Genomic DNA, 13,442 nt, shown 5'->3' with positions numbered 1-13,442 from the left:
TCCTTATGATGCCTGTGGGCTATGGAAGGCCCGGCAATGACATGGTCAGTTGTCACAGCCTTCCTGCCTGGTTTTCAGTGCTGGGACAGGACTGAGTGTCCGGGATTGACAGGGTGCTGGGGGTACTGACAGGGAGAAGGCTCGTTCTCAGGTTCCTGTGTATAGCTTTTGGCTTCTTGTACCAGTTTCTTACCCAGTAGATCCTTGGGGCGTGTGTTGTGCTAGCTCTTGGTAAATTACTGATAACTCTCCTTCTTACACATAACCAGATGAAGTCATTCCTTGAGCTTAATATTTGTGGTTCGCTTAATTTGAAATAAAGTACAGTAAGCCTTAAGCAACAGGGTATTGTTTATATATATATTTAACAAAATTCTTGGTAACTAATTTCTGACTGGTGAAACTTTAAATCTGTATGATGACTCGGGGGGACAGTTTCCAAGCTGTTACTCACTAAACTGAAGGAAGTTTCAAACACCATCTTGCTTGTCCTCTCACAGAAGTTGTAGATGCTCCGAAAGGCAGCAATTGGTCGTCAACGGACTGAGGTGAGAAGGAGCTTGAGGACTCAAAGCACGTGCGAACGTGAATCGTGGAATGCCAGCAGCCGAAATTAGTGGCACTGCAGAAAGTCAAGGAGTCGAGAGGAGGCTAAACCGACGGGTGCAGAAGGGTCGGGAAACCAACAGGAAACCCCAGGTGTGGATGATGGACCGGGCCGGAGATCAGAACAGTGGGAGCAGAAGGAATCTTCCGTTTTCCTGAGCTGAAGAAGCCCCGAAGGGTTCATCATGAACCAGGAAAAATTAGCAAAGTAGCTAACACTCAAAACACTTAAATAATATCCGGGTGATGATAGTGTCACAGAGATACGTATCTGTGATAAATACGACGTGTTACAGAGGAGAGGCCTGGGTGCCCCAGGGCCACAGAGGAGCTCCCAGAGGGGGGGACATCTAGAGTGAGACTGGGAAAGAGGGTGGGAGCGAGCAGGGAGGAGGGAGGAGGAGATGAACCAGCCCCTTCACACCCGGATGTGGGACAGAGTGGGCGTGCCCATCGGCGTGCTCCAGGGATATTTTGACAACTGTTCTAGTCTGCACTTGCTCCTTCCTTGGCTGGGAGCCACTTCTAAGGGGCTGGATGGGGGAGGGGCTGGCAGAGGGACTGCACCCTCTCACCACAGAACATGCTCCCCCACAGGCAGAACAGGGGATTCTTAGTGAGTTGGGTGCCTTTAAGCGCCCCCTCCTTTCCTCGCACCCAGCTTCCCTCCACAGCTTTGTCTCCTGACTGTCCCCTGTGAGGACCATGGCTCTGACTGCTTAGGAGTGGACTGGAATGCAAGGGGGTGGGATGGGGGGAGCAAATGGAAGGCAAGGACCTGGGCTGATCTTCAAATGGGATGATTACTGGTTGGGTGATTAGAGGTCAGTCTTTAGGAAGCCTGGACGGAGGGAAGATTATTAAAGCAAGTTGCACTCCATTGTAGCCGAAGCCCCTCTGGGGCGGCGGGTGCACCTGGGTCCTGCCTTAGCTGAGCCCGAGCCTGAGCCCAGTGCATTGGCCTGGGGGTTGGTGTCACTGCTCCCTCCCTCTCCTCTCTCCCCAGTGCTGCAGAGGTGTTTTCGTCTGCCCAGCACCTTCTCTCTGTGACGTCATTTTTTGCAGTTCTTGAGCCATGTTTTGGCAGCCCATCCCGGTGGCTGGGGGTGCTGGTGGGGTGGCTTAAGCATCGTGGTCTTGCTGTGACCTGGCCCCTTCCTTTCCATAGCAGGCCGGGGGTGTAGTTCGCTCATTTTCATTATGAACACAGCAGACTGTGCTAGGTACTCTTCTTGAGAACTGGGGTAACTGCCAGTCACTGTGACCAACACCCCACAGAGGTGGCCTCAGTTCAGGAACTTAAGACATAAAGTGTTTGGACAAGTGCCTGGCACCCCCGCCACGGCCCAGTGCTGCTGAGTGCCCGCTGGGGCTGTTAGTTAATGCTCGTGTGCGGTGAGTACAGTCCCATCCCCCTCTGCGCGGAGGGGGACACTGAAGCTTCGAGGTGCTTGCCAGCTGCCACGTTGGTGGTGATGGCAGCACCTGGATTCAGTCCCAGAACCGTTGGACTTCCAGGTCCCGTCCCCAAGGGAAGGTGAGATAGGTGTGACACCAGTTTAGCAGGGAGGAGCCCGGAGGAAGCAATTCCGTGTCCTGGTGACAAATGCTACGGCAGGCGAAGTGGAGGGTGTGCGGAGGAGGGGCACTTGACCCACACCTGAAGGTTGGAGAAGAGACAAGTATTCCATACAGCCCTTGGTGCAACCGACGTGGCTTCCCCGTGACCCTGGGGTACGCCTCGCCTCAGTCTGCTCTGGGGGTGGCGAGGAGGCACTAGTCAATGTGTGCACGTGTGCGTGTGCTGTTAGTGATGAGTCATTCGAGGGCAGGGGGGTGGCTCCTCATCCCAGCCAGACTCCTGGGACCTTGTCCCCCAGGCACTCCTGTCGGGAAAGACCCCTCCTCTTCCCAGCACCATGTGCCTGAGGGCCTGTCACTCTGCTTTATGAATCCCCCAGCCTTCTCGGGGGCACACGTGCACCTGGCCTGGGCTGTGTCTGCCACACAGCTCTGTCTCCTGTCTCTAAGGTGAGCATGTTCGGCTGTCCCGCAGGATTGCTCCATTGCATAAAGAATGTAGCATCACTACAAGACTGTGATGAAAATCTAAGCTAAATACCCACCACCATTTGCTGCCACCGCACAAATCAAGCCGCGTGTGTTTGCCCGTTTCCCTTCCAGTCCCTGTCCACAGGGCGGGTGGGTTTTCATACAGGTGTGTGCCTTGCCTCTTGCTTCCTTTCCGCAGTTGGAAGCGAGATGGCTCAGTTAGGGAATGGCCACCAGGTGGCGCCACAGCACCAGGCATCCCACTCCAACCTTCTCAGTCTGTAACACCTGATGGTGAGCTGCCCCTGAAGTGCTTGTCGAGTGGAAGTTCATTTCCAGTGTTCTCTTCAAATGCTGTGCTACTCGTTGGTGTTTTCCATAGTAATTTGAAAAGAAATTGAACAGGTGTACAAAAAGTAGAAAGGGAAAGTGTTTCACAATGACACCTTTAAGAAGCCATGTTAAGAAACAGTTGAGTGGATACCCTTACAGACTTCGGTGTGTTCACATGTGTGCATAAATATTTCAAAACATGTCCGAGTGTCACTTGCTCAGTGAGGCCTTCTCAGACGTCCCCTCCCCACTGTCCCTGTCCCCCACTCCCCCTGTGCTTTTGTCTCTCTCACTTCTCACCAGCTGACAAGCCGTATATTTCATTGGATGCTTTATTTTTAGTTATCATCTCTTTGCTTTTGGTTTTTTCTTCACTGCTCCACGTCCAGCACCTAACCAGTGCCTGGCACACGCTAGACTTTCAGCAAATGCACGTTGAGTGAATGTTGGTCTGTCCCGAATCGGTGGACGTTTCTCCGTCCCTAAGTACTGACCTATCTCATGCTTTTGCACTACTGCCTAGTGCCCCTTGAGTGGGTGCACTCTGACCGCCTGTCCCGAAACACAGCGATGCGGTTGTCCAGCACTCTCCCGGTGAGCTTCCCGATCGCCCTCTGGTTGCCTGTCTGGCGATTTCCGTGCTTCGCTCAGACCCCAGGCTCAGTGCTTCACACGCAGCGTGTGCTGTACCCCCCATACCACACACCTCACACCTGTGTGGGGTGCTGCTCTCAGCTTCTCTTCCTGCAGATGGCGAGCCTGTGCCCAGGACCACGGGTCTGCTGAGAGCTGACCCACAGCTCTCGGAGGGGATTCTTTCTATTTTAAGGGTGTGACTTCATCATCTGTCACGTGACATCACAAACACCCTTTCCCCAGTTTGTGGATTCTTTCATCTTTTTCATAATGTCTTCACCTAGTCAGAAGTTTTAATTTTTGATATAGTTAAACCTACCAATAGTTTTTTTTCCTTCATTTTCTGGCTTTTATATCACCTTAGACTGGACTTCTTCATCCTAAGATTATGAGAAAAAGATTTGTGTTTTTATTAGTATTTTTATTGGGATTTTTTTTGTGTATATCTTTAATCCATCAGAAATTTATTCTTTGCCCAGACTGGTGTCGCTCAGTGGGTTGGGCCTCATCCCTCAGACCAAAGGGTCACCGGTTCAATTCCCAGTCAGGGCACATGCCTGGGTTGCAGGCCAGGTCCCAGGTTGGGGGTGTGCAAGAGGCAGCCGGTAGGTGTTTCTCTGGCACATTGCTCCCTTTTCTTTTTTTCCCTCCTTTCCCCTCTCTCTAAAGGTAAAATATATAAAATCTTTTTTAAAAAGTTTGACAAACATAAGTTTAAAAAAATTTGTTCTTATCTATAATATTGGGTAAAATTTTAAAGTAATCCCCTTCAAGTGAGTAGTAAATTGTTTCATGAACATCTGCTGAATTTTTCCCACTTTTCGAAATGCCCTCTTGATCTGCTGTTAATCCTCATAGGTCCCTGATCTCGTTTCCGGGACTGTGTTCTGTCCTGCTGATACGTCCGTCTCTTCCACGGGGCTTCCTGGCAGGACAGGGCCCTTCTCATTATACTTCTTTTTTGAAAACATCTTAGTTATTTTTAATTATTCTTCCAGATGAATTTTTAACTCAATTTGTTGAATTCCAAAATGAATTCCCTTAGGATTCAGAATAAGCTTACATTTTTTATACAGATCACTTGGGGAGAATTGATGTCTGTACAATGTTGTCTCCTTATTAGGAGAAGTAAAATCTCTCTCCTTTGATTTTAAAACCTTTTTTTTTTGTCTTTTAGTAAAACTTCATCATTTGCTTCAAGTGACTTTTGTACATTTCTTTTAGAGCTTATTTCCGGATATATTTATTTTTGTTGGTAGGCGCTTGTGTTTTCTAGCCATTTAGCATTTGGATAGAGGACACCGTTGATTTTATGGCCAGATGTCTAACACTCATAGCTTTTTCTTCAAGCCAATTCCATTTGCTTCTTCTAGGAGTTCTTAATTTCTGGTTTCTTAAAATTTTTTTTTTTAATTTACTGATTTTAGAGAGGGAGAGAAAGGGAGAGGGGGAGAGAGAGAAACATTGATTTGATGTTCCATTTAGTTATGCATTGTTGTGCGCTTAGTCGGTCATTGGCTGATTCTTGAATGCGCCCTGATGGGGGATCGAACCCACAGCCATGGTGTATGGGGACAACACTCTAACCAGCTGGGCTACCCGGCCAGGGCTGCAACCGATTTCTTGTTCTTCGTGTTTATTATTTCTTTGGTCATTTCCACAAGATTTGAAGAGGGCAAGGCAAAGGTATGAACCCAATTTGGGATCTTGAAACCCAGATCACTCCCTGTGCTGTTCTGCGTGGAATGTGGAGTGATACCCGAGGACAGTTTAGAACCGGGTGGGTGTTTCCCTGAAACTTCGGCTCCAACCTCATGCGGCTCTTCGTTCCTCTCCCGGGCTGGGCCGAGACGGTTCCCCCGCACTCCTCCAGGCAGACCTTGTCCACTGCCTCGCTCCCTGGAGACAGTTTCCCTCTCTTCTGTGGGACAGGCCAGGCTGTGCATCGTGTCAGGGGTCAGTGGTATTGTCAGAAGGCCCCCGATGTGGGTGTCCTGTTCTGCCAACCTCCCTCTCCCCTCGAGGTTTCTGAAGTACCTGACCAGAGAAGGAACAGCATCGAAGGAGAATCAGCGTGCCTACATGCTGAACTGGGTGGGACCGGCCCCCACCCCCGCAAGGGCTGTCTGGTCAAAGCTGGTTGAAGCAAGTGATGGGCTTACTGCCCAAAGGGGCCTCCCACACCCACTAAGCTTGATCTGTACCTTGGGCCCTTCCCTTCCTCTGGCCCGCAGCAGTGTCTAGGAATATGCAGGCCGGAGGGGCACACTTAGGGGTACACATGGGAGTCAGAGAAGGCTGAGCCCATGCAGGGTCCTGTTCCCATCAGGGGTCACAGAGCAGTGAGTGGGGAGAATGGAGGGCCCGGCACCAGGTCTGTGACCTTTTGGCCCGCAGCGATGCTTCTGAGGGGTGTGGCCCAGTTAATGACCTGGACCCTTACCAGGTAAGTCCTCTGCACTTGGCAGGGACTAGGAGAGAGGGATCCCCTGCTCCTTAGGGGAAACTGTCCCCTGCCCCATCCCCTGTCCCGCACAGACAGTGCGTGTTTGGCCCACACGGCACTGGCAGAATCCCTGGACCTGAGCACCCCGAGCTATAACTGGACTCGTGGCATGTACAGAGAACGGCGAGCCCCTGGCTATAGGCCTGGTTGTGGGGATTGCGTGTGTGTGGAGGTGGAGGGGGTGGAGTGAGTAAGGGTGTGGAGTCCCTTTAAATTTTTAAGACTTTTGTTTTGAAATAACTTTAGACTTAGAGAAAAGTTGCAAAGGAACGTAGAAATTCACATATACCCTGCACACAGCTTACATGGCATAGCTCACGTAACATAGTTACGTGAGTTAACCTGGGAGCCGTTCCATGAGTTAAACTACGGCCTTTTCCAGATGTCCCCAGTGTCCCCCTAATGTTTTTCGTTCCTGATCCAGGATTCAGTCCTGGATTCCTTCCTGCATTTAGTTGTTGAGTCTCGTTGGTCTCCTCCAGTCTGTGACAGTTCCCTAGTCTGTCCAGAAGGTCACAGCAGACCCGCATTGGATGGAATGTATGGTCTGGTTACGTGCTGCTGTTTCACATTTGTGTCGAGTAAAAGCGTCTCATCTGAGAGACTTCCTCGGGCCCGGGTGTCGTTGTAGGTGCCTGGCTGGCTGGTGCTCTTGTGGAATCAGCCTCTCCTGACTCCTGGGCTGCCCTCCTCCAGGGTGGGTCTGAGTGGTGGCCGCCGTTTTTTCTCCAGGGGCAGGGGAAGCCGCTAACACCGAGCATGTTGAGCTGCCAGCTGTTGCAAGCCACCACCCATCCGCCCCGCCCCCCTCAAGCCCAGGTGTGCTCTGAGTGTGTCCACAGACTGAAGAATCGGCACAGTAAATGTGGTTGCTCTTTTCCCAATGGATGTAGATATTGCTGTGATTATTAAACCGCAAAACCATTTAAAAGTGTTGGTGATTTATCATAGCTTTTTCTTATCGACGGGTTTTCTTAACAGATGTCAAAAAGAGAACAAAAGTACTTTCAGTGTTGAAGAGGAAGGCCTGTAACATGCGTTTTCATATTCGTTTATATATCAGTATATCTACTTACATCTGTGCGTGTGTGGATGTGTGCCTAGATGCTGCCCCACACTGCGTGAACCGGGTAAGCTTGGGCACAGGGACCAGGGCTGTGGGGGGAGGATCCTTTCTTTTCAGTTTACGTAATTTTAACACGTACGTGTATTACTTTTCCATAAAGAACTCAGGAAGCCCTGCTACCTGAAAAGGGTAGGCTCCCCTTAGGCTTCCAAGGACGAGCTGGGCCTCGCTCACCCCTGCTCCTCCGGCCTCAGCGCTCAGTGGGCAGCTCTGGGCCTCGGTCAGGGCCTGCCATGCGGACTTGCACACCGCTGCCCGGTTGTGCCAGCCCTGCCTCAGCCCCATAGCCGTGGGTGCCTCCCTAGCTTGGGGAGAAACCCGTCCTGGCCCTTCCCACAAGGCCTGCTCAGCTCCGTGGTTCATCCCCTTTTCAGGACGACCGCAGACCCTCAGTCTCCATTCCCAGCCTTGCCTCCCTGGAGCTGCTGCTCGCTGTCCTCCATGGGGGGCAGTGGCCTTTCGATACAGTGGTGCCCCCAGCCCATTCTCTCTCCCTCAGTGAGGAGGTGAGCTGTTGGGTGTTGCATGTCCGGTGGGATGGTTTGAAAGGAGTGGGGGAGGGCGTGGGCAAGCGCTGCGGTGCACGATGGCGTTGCAGTTCTGGCGTGCTTACGTGCTTATGGGCCCAGCCCTCTTTGGAAGTCGTCAGGCGCTGCTGCTGGCCAGGAAGAGGGGTCTGGCTAGTTTGGAGAGGGTTGGCAGGAAGTGGAGGTAACAGCAGCTCCACCTGCTCAAGGCTGGCCTTCCTGAGCTACCGGCAGGTGGTCCAGCCCCAGATTGATGGCTACCCTGGGGGGGGAACCTCTTGGCAATACAGTCCGGTCCTGTGTCTGTGTGCGTGCACACTCACCACTCCTGAAGTGGACCGAAAATTGGTAGAGGGGGTGTGCGCAGAAAACCTCTGTTTCCTTCCTCTGCGTCTTTGTCACAGCTTCTGTTCCACACAGGAAGGCGGAGCAAGCTCTGACCACGTCTGTGGAGAGCAGCCGCCCCCCGGCGAGGAAGCGGGCCCTGAACCGGGCTTGGCCTCCGCTTCCATACTTGTCTGAACATTTGGAAGAGATCACGGTCTTGTAACTGAGCATTCCTGGACGTGTGTGTTTTCTTTGAAACAACCTCCATAAGCTTAGGAAAAAGTGGTTATTCTGCCTTCTTAACAGTGGTCTGCACCAGACTGCCTCATGTTATTTTCCTGGTTTCCTGAACCTGAAGCGCTGAAGCAGGATTCTGAGTTTGGAAGGGAACCAGCGGTGCATCTGGGGTTTCCCTCCCCTCCTCAGGAGCCCACACACACCAGACCAGACTCTGTCATGCACAAACAGAGACGCGGGACTGTTCTGTGGTCCTGATGCAGCTGCCACGTGCTTGCGGAGTTACATCATGAGAATCGCTTTTTCTCCAGCAGTATTTTGGTTTCCAAGGAGGCGTTAGCAGTCTGAGAGAGAGGGAGGGAGAGAGAGGGAGTGTGGGTGTGTGGTGAGAGGGGCAGAGGCCGGGTGGAAGGCAGGGTGTTGGTGTGTGCAGGTTAATGTGGCCAAACTGAGAAAGCTGGCACTCTGACCCTTGGGCTGCACTGCCTCAGTGCGCCGGGAGCGCAGTCAGCGCGGGCCTGTAAAAACGTGCCCCTGAGTTCCAGTGTGATTCCCCTCCGAGCGCCAGTTTCCTCGTTTGTTTAAAAAATATTCAATGCGTATAAATCCTGAGCCAGAGCCTGAAAAAAAGTGCCTACTAAGTGGTCAGGATGATGGTGATGACCAGGCTGCATGTGAACTCCTCGAGGTCAGGGCCAGCCTGACTGCTCTGTGCAGCTCAGGGCTCGGGGAAGCCCTCCATGCCGGCTAAACGGGTGAATAGGTGACCGGGGCCCGATGCTGTGCCCGTGACTGCAGTGCAGGGCCCCCTGTTAAACAAGCTCTGCGCCTGGCCTGTCTGCCGCTGTGCCCCCGGTGCCTGTGCTGGTCTCAGGCAGACACAGGGCAGGGTGAAGGGAGAGGGGCAGCCTACTCCCTTGTGCTCCTGGAACACTGGCACCTCAGGTGTCTTTTCACAGCTCCGCACTCCCACACACGCTCAACTGCCCTCCCCGCTCTCTGCCCTTTCCCTGAAACACTCCCTCTCATCCTATGGCTCTTCTCAGTGATGTCTCCTCTGACCCCCCCAAGGGGAACCTGTGCTTGGTGGCAGCATTTGTCCTTACTGGACTCCCCCCAACCCCTGACTACCCAGCAGCGTCCTGGAGGGCAGGGCTGTCTTTTCAGAGTTGGTCCGCCAGCTGTCTCAGTGGATGGGCGCCGTGTGAGCGAATGAATGAACTGCAGATCCACATGTGGCTGTTAGGTCAACATCTCCCCAGTCACAACAGCCTCAGGTCACCCTCTTCTCCTTTGCCCTCACAGGCAGTCCATCTGCAGCCCCTCCCAAACCCATGCCTGTCCCCGTGGCTGGCCGGCCAAGTCATCAGCATCCCCTACCCACTCCTGGCTTTGCTGCTCTTTTTTTTTTTTTTTCACCCTGCCACCCGGTTCTCCACACAGCATCCGCAGCGATCTTCCCCTGCTCAGAACCCTCTGGTGTACTCCAGATGAGACCCAAGCTCCCCACCGTGGCCTACAAGGCCCTTCCTGCCCGGGCCCCAGCCTGTCTGTCTGCCGCCTCCCACGCTCAAAGCCCCAGCCATGACCATCTGCCTCCATCCCAAAGCTGCTCAGCCCATGCGCATCTCAGTCTCTGCAAAGAACAGCACTTTCTTTAATGCCGACTCCTCCCTCAGGTTCAGTTCCAATATCACATCTGCAGAGAGTCCTCCCTTGACCACCCTGGCAAATGCTGTATTCCACTCTCTTATTTTTTCAAGACATTTCTCCTTGCCTGAAATGATCTTCTTGGTTCACGTGTACTCTCTGACTCCCGCCCTGGAATGTGAATGCTGTGGGACCGGTGCCTGCTCGCTTCACGTCCTCAGTGCCTGGAACGGGGGGTGCTGACCAGGCACTTCTGAATCTGAATGGGAAAAAAATGTCATTTGCTTTTGCAAACTTCTAAGTGAAATACAGAATTTCTCTCAGTCACTGATATAGATAATGAATCACAATAATATTAATAGTATCTGGGACTTTGTCACCAGGGAAAGTCACAGGTATTTTCATACCACATAACAGCCATGGCATCTCAGAATGCCTGTGCACACAACTACTTTGAAACCACGGTAGCTTCCAGACCGACCAACAGATCTGGTTATTTAATGCATAATAAGTATATACATATGTATTCCTGTACGTGAAGCAGCACGTGTATTACTACATTACAGATGGTTTTGAAAGTGATTTAATGACTGTGCTTTAATATAGTTGGTTTCCTGAGTAATCCTGTATAATCGGTTTCCTGTGTAAGTTTATTTTATGTATTTGAAAACATTTCTGTGAGAAAGGGCCCAGAGGCTCCATCAGACTGCCGAGAGTCCAAGGCACAAGACGGTTCGGAACTCCTGGCTAGAATGGGGCCTCCCTGGCGTGGGAGCTCCAGGATGGGTGGAGGAGGGAGGGATGGATGGATGACGGCACACACCATCCCTGGTCAGAGGGGCCCCTGCGTTTTCCAGGTCAGGTTTCTGATGACTTGGCATGAACTTGGTGCTTAGGAAATCATCTCGGTCAAGGTCTTTTGGAAATCTAACTATCTGACACTGAGAGAGGCATTTGATACAAAGTACGGGGAACCAGGCCCAGTGCTCTCCTTGTCTTTGAGACCCGGCTCTCTACAGCTTCTCTCTGAGCATCTGCCTCTGAGGGACTGTCCCTGCACCAGGCAGCATTCGGCCAGCCTCTACTCCCGGGGGCACAGCACCTCAGTTTGGTTAACCAGCGGAGATTGGCATCTCAGGGTCCTGAGGTCCCAGGAGAATGAGGTGGCCACTGCGGTCCAATCAGCCTGGTTGGTTCCCATCTCCGGCCCCCCCCCCATGGGGCTGGGAGAGGGTTCTTAGAGGGGGGCCTGGGCCAGGCTGATTTCCTGGTGGGAGTCTGGTTCCTGACAAGGAACCTGGGGCTTGGCCAGGCCTCCGGGACTGAAGGTGCATGGGCAGGGGTTTCTCTGGGCCCTGGAAAGGAGCGTCTGTCCTGCGTGGTTGTGTGTTTTCTTAGCATGTGAAATATTGCTTGTCTGAGAGTTGCTGCCCATAAATTAGGCTGATTTTGTCAGTGGTGAGACAGGCAGGATTCAGATTGGAAACAAGCCCTCTGCCTGCCTTTCTAGCCCAGGCTGCCCAGAGGAAGCGTGGTGGGCATGCAGGGAGGGTCCAGAGCAGACTGACACCCCCTTCTCTCCCATCCACCTGCAGACCATCTTTCCCAGGGACCTTTGGGCTTACCTTGCTCCCCAGGATTGATTTTCTTGTGGGCACCCCGCACACATCCAAATTAAATTCGTCATCTTTCCCTACACATCTGCCACGGCACCTCTGTCCCTTGCCACCCTTCTGGTGTTGCCAGCCAGAAACCATTCACCCTCAGCGCGTCCTTCCTCACGCCTCGTCCATTTCTGTTGAATTTTTGTCCTTACTGTCGTTCAGTCTCTCCCCTTCTCTGTGACATCACTGCTACCTACAGCTGTAGCTCAGGGGACCAGCCTCATCTGTTACCCAGATAATTGCAGCTGGCTTCCAACGGGCACCTCTGCCTTCTCCTTCCCTCCCCTCTCTGTCCTCCCTCCCCTCCCTGTCACTTTGCTGCTCACCAGTTGGCGTGGCTGCACTTCTGTGACGTGCAGTAATGTGATACATGCTCTATTGGAACTGTGCGCACATTGACATGAGAGCAGCTGGTTGGCTTTGGGTGGTCCGGGCACGACAGCCAGGGGCAGTGACACTTGAGCAGGGTCTTGAACGATGGCGGGGTGGGGGGACAGCATGAGCAAAGGCACTGAAGCGTGAGCTACTTTCCTTCTCTGCACTTCACATTCCTCGTGTGGGATGTGGCTGCAGGAGCAGGACCTGCCCCCGGACTGCCGGGAGGGTTAGAGGAGCTGAGGGGTGTGAGACACACGGCGCACCGCGGGCACCGTCCGAGTGTTGGTGGCTGTCACCCATTCCTATGATGCAATGGTCCAGTGCACAAGGAGATGCAGTAGAGTTGGTCTGTCATCTTCACGACTTGCCTTCCTTTTCAGACAAAGGTCGCGAAGTCTGGTGCCTGCGCAGGCAGCTCTGCTTGGCCTGGCTTCTGGTTGCCATGAAGGATGCGGCCCAGTGCTTCCGGGTGTCCCTATTTTCAGCAAAAGTCAGAAATCCAGAATTCTATGTGAAACGTTTTAATTTCTAAACACTGATGATTAATTTAAAAAATCCCCAAACCTGTACGTGTCCAACAAACTACACCTGTGGGTCATATTTAGCCGGAAGGCCTCCAGCTTAATGCCTTTCTTTAAAGGTCGCCCCTAGGGTCATCTGCTCAAGCCGCACACAAGTTTTCCCCAGGGGCGGGATCTAGTTGGGTGCAGGGCAGGTTTTTATGCACTCCTTTGCCTTGCAGGGCTTCTCCAGACAGGTTATGTCCCCGGCAGAGGCTGCCCTGAAGCTCCCTGCGGCCTGGAGACTATGTACAAGAGGAATGGTCTGATGGCTAGCGTGTTGGTCACCTCCGCCACTCCACAGGTACGAGACTGCGAGGTCTGGGCAGGGGCCACTGCGGCGGGGGGCAGGGTGGAGCCGGGGTTCTTCTCAGCTGGCCCAGGCTCCTGCGGAGTCACGGACGGCAAGGCTGGGGGCTCTGTGAATACCACCATTCTTAGCACTCCCAGGCCCCCGGCCACACCAGGCGCGAGATTTGGGAGGCAGTCAGTCCTGGGGATCAGCATGCTTTCTGAAGTCGTTCTCTTCAAAGAAACACAAACACCTGCCCAGTCCAGTCTTAGCAAGTGCTGCATTCCACGTTGGTCGCATGAAGAGATCAGACCTTTCCCAAGAAAAGCCGCTGCTGATTATAAGGCACAAATTCCAGAATGAAGTCAGACAGAAGTGATTCCAACTGGCCCTGTGTTCTTATTTACCTTGCTCAGTGGGAAATGGCTGTGAGGGCCCGTGGTCTGAGAATGGTCTGGGCGAGGGCCTTTTCCTGGGGGCTTTGGGGGTTTGCTCTCCGAGTTCAGTCGTGGAACAGAGGCATGCGGGAGGGCGGGGGGTAGGTGTCA

General features: G+C 52.9%; 1 protein-coding gene across 13 annotated transcripts in view; it reads left to right on the top strand.

Annotated features, from left to right (window-relative positions):
• The window catches only part of RALGPS1 (Ral GEF with PH domain and SH3 binding motif 1), a 268,377-nt gene that overhangs the window by 47,553 nt on the left and 207,382 nt on the right, over positions 1–13,442 (top strand). For 10 of the 13 annotated variants that reach the window (XM_053920557.2, XM_053920551.2, XM_053920565.2 and 7 more), the window contains exon 2: positions 12,785–12,906. In XM_053920557.2, coding sequence (XP_053776532.1) covers positions 12,850–12,906 — 57 coding nt within the window. In that variant the 5' untranslated portion in view covers positions 12,785–12,849. The other 3 variants (XM_045196803.3, XM_045196802.3, XM_053920570.2) reach the window with 3 other exon arrangements.

Source organism: Desmodus rotundus, chromosome 1, assembly GCF_022682495.2.
Source record: "Desmodus rotundus isolate HL8 chromosome 1, HLdesRot8A.1, whole genome shotgun sequence".
Taxonomy (NCBI): domain Eukaryota; kingdom Metazoa; phylum Chordata; class Mammalia; order Chiroptera; family Phyllostomidae; genus Desmodus; species Desmodus rotundus.
The sequence above is the reverse complement of the archived record's forward strand: the minus strand, read 5'-3'. Positions and strand labels throughout refer to the sequence as shown.